This window comes from Neovison vison, chromosome 4 (genome assembly GCF_020171115.1).
Source record: "Neovison vison isolate M4711 chromosome 4, ASM_NN_V1, whole genome shotgun sequence".
Classification (NCBI taxonomy): domain Eukaryota; kingdom Metazoa; phylum Chordata; class Mammalia; order Carnivora; family Mustelidae; genus Neogale; species Neogale vison.
In genome coordinates this window covers 146,279,792-146,296,910 of record NC_058094.1, presented here as the reverse complement: position 1 = coordinate 146,296,910, position 17,119 = coordinate 146,279,792, and the positions used below count along the sequence as shown (strand labels likewise).

Here is a 17,119-nt window from a genome sequence, read left to right as displayed (position 1 = left end):
ATGCTGACTTGTCTCTGAATCTGCCTGTTTGTAGTTTTCAATAGTACCAAAGCAAAGAATTTTATAGGGAAGCATACAGATAAGACATTTTAAAAAAACAGATGCATAAATTCTAAATTTCAAAATATGTGGAAGGATCCAGACGTATTTTAAGAGTGTAGTTCTTGGAAGGCAAATATAAGTAGTATGTTTTAATTTTACTTTTAATTTCTAATTAACATAAATTATATTTGCACACATTTTATTCTCAGCTCATTCACACTCCCTGATTAGGTCTACAGTCCTAGAGGGAAGACAATCTGAAATGCAAGATGTTATCCCCTCCTTTCCCTGATCTCCCAGTAGAGATATGACATACAACATCTATAAACTTAAAGAAGAAAAGGCATCTCTGCTTTTAGCCTGTTGTGCTTGACATTCTAAAAAGTGATGGGTTTCCATCTGCAATATGCAGTATGTTAAAGAGAGAAAAGCCAGAGCTGAGATAGAAATTTATACTTCTTCCGAGTTATCCTTTTAATTATTTTATCTGAGGTACACTGTCAGAGCCAAACATGTCAAACATAACTCTTTCATGAAACAGACAAAGCATTCTAAAACCAGTAAAATTCTGTTTACATATCAACGTAGTTACATCGGGTGGAAGATTAATAGTCAAGAGCTCTTCTATCACTCTGAAGACCTAAAATCCATCATGTCACTTTTTACCAGCTTAAAAGTATTTTGAAAACAATACACTTTTGTCTTCCCCTCCTGGGACAGAAATAGTCCTGTCTAGAGGGAAGGGAAGTGACTTGGCATGTCATCTCAGCACCCACACCAAACTAGTTTAACAGCCTTGCTTTAGGTAATCCTCAATATTCTAGGCTGGTATATGAGTCAACTTCTCATAATTTTTAAGAGAAAAAAGACTTTCAGATTGAAATCACTTTCAAGGTCTTACGGTTTCAGTTGAAGACAGAAACAAGAACTTTTAAAGACAAGATGAAAATAAAATGTCAAATGTAAGAAAATAATACAAAACAAAGGTAAAAAGATTACAGTTATCAATTTTAGTATTTATTGAAAGGTGGAAGACAAGGAAAATTCCTCTCAAACTCTAAAAACAAATCCTGTATCTCTGCTAAATGTAAAATGAATTTTTAGATATTTGCTTTACATGACAATAAACTTGTCCAACAAAATAACTGAATGCAAATTTACCAAAACAGTGCTAATCTATTATTTACAAAAATGATCTCACCCGCAAGAAGTATTTGGGGAAAAAAATCATTTCACACTCAGTAACACTAATGAAATACCTTGAAGACATAATACAAGAAATAAAATTTGTCCTACCCTCTCTGGACCCCTCCCTCCCATTATAGAATGGATTGAAAATGAGTCTATATGGGAATAAACAAAGTATTTCCAATAATCTCTCTCACGTGCGCGCACGCGCGCGCACACACACACACACACACACAGAGTGTTGTGCCAGATCAACCTAATCTTTATTTAAGGTTAGCAGCCTTCGGGACAAGGGAGATAATGAATATGGCTTCAGTCAAGTTTTCAACTAAATATCACAAATGCTTAATTCTTTTGCTAGCTAACCAGCTAACCTGAGAATGGAAAAGATTCTACTTCTTCCATAGCTAAAGGGTATGAATCAAAATAACTAAAAAGAAACAAAAAACAAAAAGCAAACACTGTAGCAGACACCACTGAGGTACTTTAGTTTTTTTTAAAGGTCTGTGTATCAGTTTAATAATTTACATGATGACTGTTGATACAGCATAAGATCATACAGAAACTACATCTCAAGTGCTTTATCGTTCTGGTCCAAGAAATTAGAAATATCAACCAAAAAACTTACGTTCAGATAAAGAACTGGAATGTAGTAACTAGGAAACCTTTAATATAATGCAATATTGAAATAGAAATTATCTGTGTTTAACAAAGGTAATTCAGATTGCATCTGAAGAGGATTTTAAAATTATAACCCATAAGACAAGGGATATTACCTTATTCAAGGTGACAAAGCTGTATCTTGAAATCCTGAGCCCACTGATTTATATTTCATATATTTATATTGTTAAATGCATACATTTTGTCAAATGTAAAAATGCATTTTACAAAACATTGAATTTTCAGAATATGGAGAAGTTTTGAGTACTGGTTATATAAGGAACTATACCTAAAAGCAACCACTGTGGTTGTTTTAGATACATCTTTTAGTTAAAAGTTTAAGGCTCAAAATATTTTGGAGGGATACCCTAAAGACATTTTATTACTGTATGATCTCGTGCATCTATGTGTATACTACTGGAAAACTAAAATATTGTTAAATATATCACCCTTCAATTTTAAAAAAAGGAAACATTAACCACATGCTCTCCTGTTTCTCAATACTGGTTTGTTACGAACTTTTCCCCCAAAAGGTAGATGCAAATGGTAAATTTAGCTTAAAAGAGAAGAATAAAGTGGAGAGGAGCAGACTAAGACCGTAACATATAAAACCAAATCCCTATTTACAATATGATTTATACCTTCCTTATCCCATGAAAATTCCTATATTGCAAATATATTGATTTCCTATAAACCAATGAGATTTCCTACAGTATTTGCCTAACCCCTTTAAACTGTGGGCCAGAAATGACCTCACTGCTGCAACTGATCTTTTCTGGTGAAATGCCTCTTACGTGGCTTCTTCCTAACCATAAAGATAAGCAGTTTTATGGGTACCACAAATGAGGCTGGAGCAGAAACAATTTCAACAGCAACACTAAACCAAAGACAGCACAAAGAATCTCAATAAAAAGTCATCAACCAAAGTATGAGCCCAGAAAAATACCAAAGATAAATAAAATAAATGTCCAATGAGCAGAGTTCCTGTTATCAAAGGATACATTAAAGACATCTGTTTGCCTTTTAATTACAGTAGTGGAAGCAATCTCAAATAGTGCTGAAGTCCATCACTGAAGAGGTCTGTTTTAATCTTTAGCTAGGCACTGGGAATCCTGTTTCCTATCCTAATTTTACTTTCCAGAGCTTTTTTTTTTTTTTTTTTTTTTTTTAAACAAAACAAAACAGTACTCTGAGTTTTTTACCTTGCCAGGGTAGGGAGAAGGATCCTTAGAAAAATGAGGTAACGCAACTTATTTTGTTAGTTGTATCTCTGTATATGGCAGTTGAATCATGGCCCTTAAGATTTTGTATTTGTCATACTTTCCTCCTGTTCTGCGAGAAAAATGTAAAAGAGGATTTTAACTGCTCACAACTGAACATTCTGTAACTACAGATTTTTACTAAGCTACTATTAAATATAGTACAGGTGCTTATTAGTAAGAAAATTCTCAACTTTTTCTCATTCCAAACACTACAGAGACGACTTACGTTAGGGCTATGTAATCTGACCATGTAGCTTTATGAGTTATAAGAGTTAAATACCACTAACAGACCTTGTTTCTCCCAACTTTATAAAACTGGTTCTATTACCTAAACTGCTTTCTGAATGTTGAATATAAATATTTTAAAATGTATTCCAGGGAGTGAGGCTAGGAAGATTCACATACTCATCTTATTCAGCAATTTAAGAAGTTATGCAAAATATGATATACATATCTATATATATTCCCATACATACACACATATATAAATATGCTTTCATAACTGAATCTTGGTTTTAAAAATGCTTACACAGTGTGGGGAATTTAAATATTCACTAGATTCGAATACGTACATTTGCACTCCATTACCACTCTAAATGGATACACCAGCAGAAACATAACAGACCAAATAAATGATTTAACTGAATTGTCAGTTTGTCTTTTTGCAGACCCAACAGAAAACTATTTATTATTATGAACCTTTATTAAGTGGCTCACATTTCCGTATAAATCACACTAAAAAGATTTTTAAAAAGCTATTTACACTACAGTGCTGACACATTAAAATGAAAAAAAAATTGGTATAAATAAGCTCTATGGAAAAGCCTTAAATTGTCAAAAAAGAATTCTGGCTCATATTACAAAATATATATATATATATATATGTTAATGTCAGCTCTATTCTAAAACCTACAATTCCAAATCAAATGATTCTTAAAGACTCCTTTTGTTTAAACCTGTTATGTTTACAGTGCATCTGGCCCTAAGTGCTTTGATCCTTCACAGTTATGGACAGGCACTGAGGAATGTTACAAAGCTACATAAACTCTATTTTGTAACAGACTTGGGAGCAAGTACTTGGCTTGCTTTCAGAATTCATGAATCTTTATTACATTATTAACTTTAAAAAAAAAAAAAGAATTTTAAATGGTATGTACAAATTTAGCACAGAATGTCATCATCTTTTCTATCTTGATTTGAATGTGCTGAACTATGTTGCCTTGTATCAACTAGACTTATGAGACTTCCAGGGCACAATTCTTCCTTTAAATCTCTGTTGCTGTTTTCAAATTTAGAGTCCTTGTCAATCTTAAATTCTGTAAATTGAACATGATCCAATTTTGCTTTAACATTCTTGCCATCCATATTATTCGGTGCTCTAGTCTTTTCAGGAATATAAACATTCACAGGTTCTTCCTTGATTCTTATAGATGCAATAGGTTCATGTTTAATCTGCTGTAATTCAGATTTAGAATGAAGTCTGTCTGAAAAATTAGAATCCAAGGAGGTTTTGCTTACAGCACAAACCACGTGGTCCGTGTGAGGTCCAAGAACTGATGATGTGGATTCTGGTGATGTGCCTGTTTCATGCGTAGCTGTATTCTGAGCAGTCTCCTCCTCTGAGTGATATAATTTGAGCCGAACATGCCATGCTAAGCTGCACACTGCTGAAACTGTCTTAAACTGATGAACAACATTCCTTGGAATAAAATAAATGTCGTTATCATACAGCTGAATCCTGGCATAGCGGATGCCTTCCCTCCTCAGTTGGTTAAGTTTTGCATCATCAACCCACTGGACGCACTAAAAAAAAAAATAAAGAGGAATATACCATTAAATCTTTTCTACAATAAAAATTAAACTGAAGACAATAATGGTTTAAGATATACCTGGGACAGTGGAGGTTCATGTAAATCTAACTGCATTCGTTGAACTACTTCTAAGAAATCTTCAGCATGAAAACAAATTACATCTTTGGTTATTCGGGGTTGAGCAGGCCTAAAAAAGAACATGAGATAATGAAGAATCTTCCATCAATGTTTTGTTCTGTTAAGTCCTTACTAAATTTAAAGCAAAAAGAGTTTGTGGTCAAAACAAAAGTACCTAGAAATAAAGTTAAAATGTAATTAGAAGATCACTGTACATATTTAAACAAAAGGATAAAACCATGAGTTTTGACCTAAACATAAATAAAACTAACTTCAGGGACGCCTGGGTGGCTCAGTTGGTTGGACGACAGCCTTCGGCTCAGGGCGTGATCCTGGAGTCCCGGGATCGAGTCCCACACCGGGCTCCCAGCTCCATGGGGAGTCTGCTTCGCTCTCTGACCTTCTCCTCGCTCATGCTCTCTCTCACTGTCTCTCTCTCTCAGATAAATAAATAAAATCTTTAAAAAAAAATAAATAAATAAAACTAACTTCAGGGTGCCTGGGTGGCTCAGTGGGTTAAGCCACTGCCTTCGGCTCAGGTCATGATCTCAGGGTCCTGGGATTGAGTCCCGCATCGGGCTCTCTGCTCGGCGGGGAGCCTGCTTCCTCCTCTCTCTCTCTTTGCCTAACTCTCTGCCTGCTTGTGATCTCCCTCTGTCAAATAAATAAATAAAATCTTAAAAAAAAAAAACAACTAACTTCATTTTATTATAGCTATGTATAACCGTATTTTTAAAAATTAAAATAATTTGAATTGGTTAATTATGCAAATCAAAAAACTAAGGGCTATATTTTAAAGGTCAATACTCCAACAAATTAAATGCTGAAGATGAAACTACTACATAACAATCAGAGGTAAATATGGGGCGAAAAGAATACTTTCTTCTAATAAAGACATATATAACTACAGTTACATCTAAAATTCCTTGGTAACCCTTATAAATTAAGAGAGATTCCTTATAACAGTGCTAATAAACTACTATCAATCTATTTGTGGGGGCTAATAGTATCTTTAAATACATCCCCAAATTCTTAAATTAATTAGCAATATATAAACAATTTTTACAAAAGATGATCAAAAATGGATTCTGAAATGAAATTCCAAGCAACATAATGCCCCCCTGCAAAAAATCATATCAACGCAAATCATAAACAGATTTTTAAAAACCAGTGATAAAATCTAACCAATCATTAGGGCTCCTGGGTGGTTCAGTCTGAGGCTCAGGTCATGATCCCAGAGTCCTGGGATCAAGTCCTGCATTGGGATCCCTGCTCAGCAGGTAGCCTGCTTCTCCCTCTCCTTCCCGCTCATGCTGCACTCCCTCTCAAATAAATAAATAAACAAAATCTTTAAAAAAAAAATTTTTTTTTTTTTTAAACTAAGCCTTATACATTACATTAATACACAGGGAATGAAGGGTTAAGAATGATGCAGGCTTCTCATCAGGGACAATGACGATACAGTAAGCACCAAGTGAACCTTAGGTTTTCTTTAACCTTAGTTAAGACAACTGTTTTCAGATCTAGTCACTTAGAAAATGAAATTATTACAGTCAAACTGAAAAGAATTAAACTACTTTCTAACAACTGAAAACTTTTAGTGCAATTATACAATTAGGATATCCAAATAACAGTGAAAAATGAAACTTTCCTTATGGAATATTACTGACAAATTTCCCAAGAAAACCTTTCATTAAAATAACAGTAGTTCAAAAACAAACAAAAAAAGCAGTAGTTAATATATACCACTCTCCACAGTGCACGGCCTTCAACACTCCAACAGCAGCTGTAGTCTGTCGTTCAAAACCTTGTCCTATATGATCTGCATGGGCTCTTGTCCTGTCTTCAAAGAGCATCTCACGGGGCTCGCTGGTTCGAGGTAGGTACTGCAGGTTTTTTATTTCATTGGTAGTTCTGTTAAAATAAAATTACATATATATAATATAAAGTGGAGTAGGGAAAGAAAGAGAAGCAGCCCTATATATTAAGGTTTAATTGCCTTCAAACATTTGTATTGATGTACTGAGGCTTAATTGCCATGAAACATTTAATAATCACAATTCAGACAGAATGAAATTTTAAATCACCAGTTCCCAAATCAGGTTCTATCTTTAAAATTAACAAGTACAAACAAAAACAAATATATAAACCCCTCCTTTTTCTAACATACCCTTCATGGAAGTGGTAGCTGTAAGATGGATAGACAACTAAATTATAGATGGTGTGGTTTACCCAAAAGTTCCCCTGTCCAGAATCTTTACCTGAGGTTTGTCTGGGTCTTATCTGTAGAACCATGCCCCCACTCAAGCCACATGGCTAATGTAAGATACATATCCGGGAAAAAACAGAACTTAAAAAAAAAATGTATTAATTAATATTTATAGAATACCTATTATATACCAGGTCCTATCTAGGCACTGCAGCTAGTGAACAAGCTTGTAATGAATGTAACAGACAAGTTCCCCACTTTTGTGGGAGTTCATACTCCAGTGAGAGAAAGATCAACAAGTAAATTGCAAGAAAACACCAAATAATAAGTGTTTCCACAAATGTGCAGAATTTATTGGAGGTAGACAGAAGACCTTAGTTCCCTCTTAAAGAGTGCCACTGGCACTCTATTCTATTGCTCACCTACATATGCACACTGAAGCTGCTACTTAGCCTCATTCAATGCAAAAACCCTCTCTAATTTAGCTACAGAAGGGGAAAAGGTGAGAATTTCTTTGACTAGGAGTCATCATCTTATTTACCTTTCTGTACAGTTTCTGTTGCTTTCAGAGACAACTCCAGATTGCCCCCGTAACTTTCTCCTCTCATCTTCGTCTAAACCCCTAGAATCACTCTTTCTCACTAGTTCTCTAATTTCCCTAGAATCACTCTTTTCTTACTAGTTCTTTAGTTTACCTAGAATCACTCTGTCATATTAGTTCTCTAATCCCCCACCCCAAGCTCTACTTTTACTCCTCTTTGTGTATGTATGCTTGGATTACAGTCATATTACACACTCACACATAGACACATGCACACACAGGTGATGCTACAACATCACCTTTCACCTTTTCAACCTTTGTGATTGATGTTCTATAGGTGTCAGAGAGCTAGATGATGACCTTGATTCCTACAGAAAGCCAGTAGGCTTTCATGCCTACAACTTTGTTCTCATTAACACCACATTCTAATGAATTAAGACTTTATATGAAGCATTTAGCACCATGCCTTGGGCAGTGTTATTAGTTGCTCAGACTATAGTGTGTTGTGAAATCATCACATTTACATGGATTTTAATCCCTGAAGTACAAACAGTTTACTCTGAGGGCTGGTGAATTCCCTTAAATGACATGTAAAACTTTGTGGATGTCTGTATTTGTTCTGGGGAGAGGCTTTCGGATCTCAAAATGATTTATAAATCCAAGTTAAGAACCACTGAGGAGGGGCGCCTGGGTGGCTCAGTGTGTTAAGCTGCTGCCTTCGGCTCAGGTCATGATCTCAGGGTCCTGGGATGGAGTCCTGCATCGGGCTCTCTGCTCAGCAGGGAGCCTGCTTCCCTTCCTCTCTCTCTGCCTGCCTCTCTGCCTACTTGTGATCTCTCTCTGTCAAATAAATAAATAAAATCTTTAAAAAAAAAAAAAAAGAACCACTGAGGAACATACAATTTTATCATTTACTACCAACTTATAAATTAACTTGTAGAAATTTCATTCAAAAGATATTTATTAAGCAGCAGGCACTCTGTTTATGTGCTAGAAACACATTAAGTAACAAACACAATATAGCCCCTGTCCTACAGTTAACTCAGTGACCATTTTCCCTGTTTTTTTCTTTCAAGATTAATAATCATTGTAATTAATAATAAAACATCTTTATAGATCTAAATAAAGGTATCTATCACCCATTCCATTCCCACCAGTTAACTCAGTGTACATTTTTTCCACACTTTTCTGTGTTCACATAAATACACATGTTTCTTTTCATACAAATAGACTCATACTATGTACCATACTACTCTATTATTTTGCTCTTTTCAAATGTCATCCTTCCCGATCAACACACATAAGTAACTCATTTATTTGAACTATTTCACCATATATTAAGATTTTATTGTTAAGTAATCTCTACACCAAACGTGGGGCTCAAACTCACAACGCCAAGATCAAGAGTCTCTTACTCCACTGACTGAGCCAGCTAGGAGCCACAAAGGAATGGATATTGGTTGTTGGTTTTTTTTTAAAGATTTTATTTTGCCATTTTTTTTTTTTAAAGATTTTATTTATTTATTTGACAGACAGAGATCACAAGTAGGCAGAGAGGCAGGCAGAGAGAGAGAGGAGGAAGCAGGCTCCCTGCTGAGCAGAGAGCCCGATGCGGAACTCGATCCCAGGACCCTGGGATCATGACCTGAGCCGAAGGCAGCGGCTTAACCCACTGAGCCACCCAGGCCATATTTTTAACTGGAATGTACCAAAATGAAGTCAACCATTCCACTGTTAATGGGCATTCAGACCATCCTGAACACTTTTTCTCATGATAAATAATGCAGTAATTAATATTCTTATACATTTACCTTTAGTGCTTTCGTATCTTGGGACAGATTTCCCAAAGTGGTAGTGCTGGATCAGAGAGAGAGAGAGAGAGTGTGTGTGTGTGTGCATGGATGCGCATCTGTGTGTTAAACTTCATGAACTATTGTTAAATTACCTTTCTACCAACAATATATAAATGATCTTGTTCCCTCACATAACTCCCAGCCAGTAATATTATTGCTGTATATTCTTTTGCCAGTGTAATGGGTAAAAATAATATCTCATAATTCTTTTAATATCACTGACTGAGGCCCATTTTTTTACTGGGTTGTGTTACATTTTTCTTGTCAATTTGGGAAGGCTCTATGATATTAACTTTAGTCTGTCACATATTACAAATGTTTTAGTTCAGTGTATCATAGTTCTGAACTTTGTTAACTATTCTTTTATAAATAGTATTGTCATTACATATTTTATCTTGTTTAGAAAGGTCTCTCCTAGGGGTACCTGGGTGGATCAGTGGGTTAAAGCCTCTGCCTTTGGCTCAGGTCATGATCTCAGGGTCCTGGGATTGAGCCCCATGTCGGGCTCTCTGCTTGAGCCTGCTTCCCCCTCTCTCTCTGCCTACTTGTGATCTCTGTCTGTCAAATAAATAAATAAATTCTTTAAAAAAAAAAAAAAAAAGAAAAGAAAAGAAAGAAAGGAAGAAGAGAAAGGTCTCTCCTAGGTTTAAAAACTTTATTCTTATATTTTAATTTATCTATTATGTTTAAATCTCAAAATTACTTCTTATATGAGATGGAGCTATGGCTTTGTTTTCTTTCAAATGGACTTCAGTTATGCCAGCATTACTCATTAAATAAATCTTCCTTTTGTTATCTATCTCATACATTAAGTTCTCAATATACTTTAATCTATTTGGGTCCTCTACCCTATTCCAATGACCTTTTTGAGCTTCATAGTTATTTTTAATATCTAGTAACACAAGGCCCTCCTCACTTATCTTCTCTTTCACAGTTTTCCTGGCTATTTGTTGACTTTATTTTTCCTTCTAAACTTTAAAATCATTAAATCCAGTGCTGGAAGTGTGAGTTCAACTAAAATGCTAAAAAATTTCAAAGGACTATCATTTTTTTCCAATCTGGAACATAGTAGGGGTTTTCATTTGTTTAGGTATTACTTTATATCCTCCAGATGATGTTTTTCTCAATATGGGTTCTAAATATTTTTTATTAAACTTATTCTAAAAGTTTACAATGTCTTTGTTGTAAATGACATTTTTTCCATTCCTAAATTTATTGTCATTTGCCCACATTTCTCAAGCCTTATTTGTATTTAATATTTTATTAAAAATTTCATTAGCATGTGTAGCCCTTTTCATTTCAAATACTCTTAACTTTCCCTTTTTTCCTTCTCCAGTTTTCAGCTAACGCACACAAACACACACACACCCTTGTATAAACATCTATCGCTGGCAATAAAAATTTGTATTCAACATACCTTTTCCTTTTGAAAGGTGACTTTGGCATATCAGCCACAGGGATCATTTGTTCTCCTGGGCGTACCCACATGATGGGACCATCATCACTGTCTTTTCGACTCTCTAATTTTAGACTAGATAGTGTCCCCCATGGCAGTGTACACTAGAGGCAAATAATTACATAGAAACCAATTATTTTCAAAATGCATCTTCAAATACACAAGAAAGAATACTGCCCCCCTGACAAATTTTCATATATGCCTTTATACTTATACATTTGAAATAATACAAACCTATATTGAATATATCCCTGTGTAGTCATGCATTTTCCTTCAAAAATTCCATTACAAACATGCCAAGAGTAATTATTCTTGCATGGCTCCCTCCTCTAACCCTGCCAGAAATATGATTCACTATATTCACATTTGTTATTCTTCCTTCTACCAAATACAAGGGTCATATGATGTTAATAAGCTGGCAAAATAAGCAGGTGTTCTCCATGAGAATCTATAAAAATGAAAAATCTGTTTTAAAAAATAGTAATCTCAAAAAAAAAAAGGATACCTCTTTGATTAGCTATAATGAAAACCTAACAAAACAAAGAGGAAAACCAAATCAAAATCAAAATTTATTTCTGTTTAGTAGTTCCTGAAAGAGGTTGCTGATCTAAGAGCAACTTTTCTTTTAAAAAAATAGAGATATGTCTAAGGACCATTGTCCATGGAATGTGAGAATAGTATTTAAGAAAACCATTCATTCACCCCATCCCCTTTTAAGAAAGGGCAGGACTGTCACATGAAATTTTTCCTAAAAGAATGCATTTAGCTCATTTGTCTTTAAAATTAAAATCTAAAACTAAAATATTTAATTAATGGTATTTTAAAAATGTCACTCAAAATAAATGCAATCAAATTCCATAATGTCACTAGTTGGGAATAAAAGTAACAAAAGGTTTAAAAGGAATAAAAAAGTAAATGAAAGGGGAATGGATTAGAGTGAAAAAGGTTAAGTTAGAAAAAGTTAGAAAATGGAACAAGAAGTGAAAAAAGAATAGATCTACAACAGGTTATATGGCAAATATTACAGACATGTATTCTGTCACATTCTGACCTCTGAATTACTAATTAAATAACTACATAGCTCAGAAATTTCTCTCTCAGTGGGACAGCCCTAACAGCCCACAAGAAGAAAAATTTTTCTAGAATGCAGAGATTACTGAAAAAGTAAAAAGAATCTGGCTAGAAATCATTTAAAGAATTCAAAGGGGCCTTAAAGCTACCTAGCCTAAACATGATGTTTTATGGATGCAGAAACTAAATCCAGAAAGTTTAAATGGCTTGCCCAACCCAGCTAGGTAGAGCCAAGATTGAAACACAGATGTACAATTTCCCAAGCCAGTTTCCCACAATGCCAAATTGCCATTCCTTTGTCCTAAACAGTAGGCATCCTTCCTGTACATATTAAATCCTCTGGCACTTAAGTTTATAAAAAGTCAATATACAGATGGAACCTAATATCCTAAAGTGGCATCAACAAGCAAGTGTTATTTTTTGGTTCAACACTTAGCTCTGCCATTATAATTAATATATGAGTCACATGCACACACACTATACAAGAATTGTATTTCTGAAACAACTATGATTTTTGTCACCCAGAGCATGAAAGTGATACCCACAATATAGATTGCGTAATATTGTTTTCTCTTACTTTTAAAAATGGTGAATCTTCCAACATGTCAAGGAACTCAGGGAAGTAATCTCCCACTTCTTCATCAACTGCTCCCACCAAGCTGATCTGTCGCATTGGGCCAGCTCTGTAAGTACCGTGAGAATATGTTCTTTTTACCTGAAGGATACGGATTTAATTAAAGGTTATAAATAAGACAATGCTTGCTATCATTGTGTAACACCAAATTATACTGTCTGAGACTATTAGAACGTAATGTGAGGTACGCAAATCAAAACAAAAAGCCTTTAAAAACAGTAAAAAAATAAAATTAAAAATAAGGCGTGAAAAAAAATCCATACCAGAGCAAAATATTTTACCTTCTCTAGCTATTCCTATGCACTGCTTATGAAAACACAGGTAAGATACACAGCATAATTCTAGATAGCAGACTATAACTTCTCCTCATAGTACAGCTTATTATTTGACCAATAAGGCCAATGAAATTTATAGTCAAAAGTTCATATACCTACATTTTCCTAAATGGTTCATATCTTTTATTGGAATTTTTTTTTAAGACTTTATCTATTTATCAGAGGGGGGGGGGAGAGAGCGAGCACAGGCAGACAGAATGGCAGGCAGAGGCAGAGGGAGAAGCAGGCTCCCTGCTGAGCAAGGAGCCCGATGTGGGACTCGATCCCAGAACGCTGGGATCATGACCTGAGCCGAAGGCAGCTGCTTAACCAACTGAGCCACCCAGGCATCCCCTTTTATTGGAATTTCTAAAAGTAGTCTCCCTGAAATGTTATATTTAACCATTACCGGTGGTTTGTATGTCTGAAAGGCTACTAGGAATGATCTTCCCTTCTAGATCATACCATATTAATTAGGATCCAGTTTGCATTTCTGTGGTTAACTGTTCTGTGAAAAGCTACTAGAGATTAAGAATCAGGAGTGCCAGGTCCAACTCTATCTTTAGATAGAGCTATCTAACAGCTATGTGACCTTCAGATATCACATGAATTCCTTGAATTTTAGTTTCCTTAAGTGGAATGATTTACCTCAGACTGCTGAAGGAAATTTAATAATTACAAAGCTGAAAGCCACCTGCACAAAGCTAGCAAATGGGTAGCATTCAAGTATCAACTGAAATAAAACAACCTGCACTTCAAGAATCTTGATACCTGGGGGTATGTGGGTGGCTCAGTGAGTTAAGCATTTGACTCTTCATTTTGTGTCAGTTCGTGATCTCAGGTTCATAAGATCAAGCCCCACATGGGGCTCCACACTGGGTGTGGAGCCTGCTTAAGATTCTCTCCCTCTTCCTCTGCACCTCCCCACCCACTTTTAAAAAATAAAATAAAAGAATCTTGATACCTGAATTCTGGTGAGCACATTTAAAACCTGCAAAGAAATCTATGCCTTTTCATATCCTAATGTTAGGAAACAAGAATCTTTATAAAGCAAAACAACTTCCTTTCATGGGGGACATAGGTGGCTTAGTAAGTTAAACACCCAACTCTTGATCTTGGCTCAGGTCATCATCTCAGGATCATGAGATTGAACCACAGGTGGGCTTCATGCTCAGCAGGAAGTCTACCTGAGATTCTCTCTCTCTCTCTCTCTCTCCAAAATAAATTTAAAAATCTTAAAAAATAAAGTGCACTGTAATGTAACTTTTACTTATATACCATTTAACTCAACTTTCTAGTTTAATAACCCAATATTCAAACAAATATATTCAAACTAAGTCAGTTGGAATCATTAGTGCTTTAAACATGGCAAATTACATATAACAATGCAATCAAATTAAAACAATATCTATCTCATCAATGAAACAAGATGGGATAGGGAGGGAGACAAACCATAAGTGACTCTTAATCTCACAAAACAAACTGAGGGTTGCTGGGGGGAGGGGGGTTGGGAGAAGGGGGGTGGGGTTACGGACATTGGGGAGGGTATGTGCTTTGGTGAGTGCTGTGAAGTGTGTAAACCTGGCGATTCACAGACCTGTACCCCTGGGGATAAAAATATATGTTTATAAACAATAAAAAATTAAAAAAAACAGTATCTATCTCTTGGTAAAATACACAGATGGCACATATGCAGGTAAAACAAAATAGAAGAATACAATACACATACCTCTCAGAAAAATATAAATAGTTCTTGATTCAGGTGACACCTATTTTATTAAATACTATGTAACAAATATTCCTTTCACATGGAAAGAAATTAAATCTACAATATCATAAGATAAAAAGTCTCAATTCTTCAGGACTCTTTTACCCAACTATTACAACTCAGGGACAAAGGGGTAGGGGAGGAAACAGGTAAGGGTTTAAGAACCTCTAGAGAGCCTGAAATAAATGCCTTTAGACCATGACTCATAAAAGGATCTCTTCTGACATGTGTTTCTACATTAGGTAGAATTCTCACTAATCTCTAAAATCATAAAGGGTAAGAAACTACAAATTTGAAGGGGGAGGAGTAGCAAGAAGCAAGCATACATAGCATCATAATGACAAGCCTAGACTGAAAAAAGGTATCTTCATTAAAATCTTGGTACCCAAAACTAAAGAATTCCATTATCTAGAAAAACCACCTATCTGAAAAACCTCACATCCTGATGATACTGGACATGAGATTACTGTATCTTTTTTTTTTAACTTCAGTAAACATTAATCAAACAGTAGTTTTCTACTGCAGTTTAAAAAATTACTAGAAAATACCAAATACCAAATATGTCACTGCTTTAAAACATATCCTACATGATTCCTAAAAGAAAAATGCAGTTACAAAGAGTACACATATTTTTCCTCTCAATTTAAATATAGCTCTTTCAAAAGACAACACAGTAAAAGAAACAATATTTATTACTTGCAAATGCTTATATTTCAATAGTTCACATTTTTAAAAAATATTTTATTTATTTATTTATTTTTTATTATTTTTTTTTAAAGATTTTATTTATTTATTTGACAGAGACAGATCACAAGCAGGCAGAGAGGCAGGCAGAGAGAGAGAGGAGGAAGCAGGCTCCCTGCTGAGCAGAGAGCCCGATGCGGGACTCGATCCCAGGACCCTGAGATCATGACCTGAGCCGAAGGCAGCGGCTTAACCCACTGAGCCACCCAGGCGCCCCTTATTTATTTTTTTTATTTGACAGATAGAGATCAGAAGTAGGCAGAGAGGCAGGCAGAGAGAGAGGGAGGAGGAAGCAGGCTCCTTGCTGAGCAGAGAGCCCGATGCGGGGCTTGATCCCAGTACCCTGGGATCATGACCTGAGCCGAAGGCAGAGGCTTTAACCCACTGAGCCACCCAGGCGCCCCAATAGTTCACATTTAAATAGTGCCTGTTAGAACAGACAGACCAGGGCACCTGGGTGGCTCAGTGGATTAAGCCACTGCCTTCAGCTCAAGTCATGATCCCAGGGTCCTGGGATGGAGCCCTGCATTGGGCTCTCTGCTCAGCAGGGAGCCTGCTTCCTCCTCTCTCTGCCTGCCTCTCTGCCTGCTTGTGATCTCTCTCTGTCAAATAAATAAATAAAATCTTTTAAAAAAAAATTAAAAAATAAATAAATAAAAGAACAGACCATTTTTAATTTAAATCTCCTCCCTACAGCTCCTTCCCCCACCCTCCCCACCCCCACCAAAACACCTACCAACATCATTACTGCATGTTTATCTTTCCCCTCATACATTCTCTATAAATGTTATAAAGGGAAAGAAAAAACAGGAAATAAGAGAATTCTTGTATCCACTGCCAGTAAGTGCCAATAACAAAATCTCAGAAATTTTGGTTAACAAGAAATGAACTGTTCAATTATGTTTAAACTAAAATCCAAGGGAGTCCTGGATGGATGGCTTAGTCAGTTAAGCCTCTGCCTTCGGCTCAGGTCATGATCCCAGGATCCTGGGTTTGAGCCCCTGCATGGCTACTACCCCCCGCCCTCCAGTGGGGAGTCTGCTTCTCCCTCTGTCCGTTCCCCCACTCAAGCTTATACTCACGCTCTGAAATAAATAAAATCTTTAAAAAATAAACTAAAATCCTATTCATTATTCATTACTTGAAAAGTGATTTTTAAAACAAAGACCTATGACTCTGAGGTCAGCCTGCTACAAAAAGAGTAAAATAGCTTTTTTGACAGAGAATACAATGCCAAAAATCTTTAAGACTTAAAACTGTTTTATGTATAAAAATTGCTACAACAAAGGAAGAAGCAAATATCATAAGTAATTCAAAAAACCATGAAGAATGACTCACTTGAAACAACTTGCTGCTTCCCAAAATATGTTTCCTGAAATCACAGCCCCTGAAAAGAGGATTCTATATAGTCCAGTTAAGTTTGGAAAACTCTTCTGTTTGGGAAGTTCA

The 17,119-nt window shown here is 35.6% G+C and overlaps 1 protein-coding gene across 1 annotated transcript in view; it reads right to left on the bottom strand.

Annotated features, from left to right (window-relative positions):
- Positions 1-1,037: 1,037 nt before the first annotated feature.
- RSBN1L (round spermatid basic protein 1 like) overlaps positions 1,038-17,119 on the bottom strand; it is a 71,277-nt gene continuing 55,195 nt past the window's right edge. Inside the window, exons 4-8 of the mRNA XM_044245888.1 lie at positions 12,788-12,925; positions 11,101-11,243; positions 6,827-6,994; positions 5,042-5,150; positions 1,038-4,955 (exon numbers count right to left, since the gene is read on the bottom strand). Coding sequence (XP_044101823.1) covers positions 4,314-4,955; positions 5,042-5,150; positions 6,827-6,994; positions 11,101-11,243; positions 12,788-12,925 — 1,200 coding nt within the window. The 3' untranslated portion in view covers positions 1,038-4,313. The remainder of the gene's footprint in view (positions 4,956-5,041; positions 5,151-6,826; positions 6,995-11,100; positions 11,244-12,787; positions 12,926-17,119) is intronic.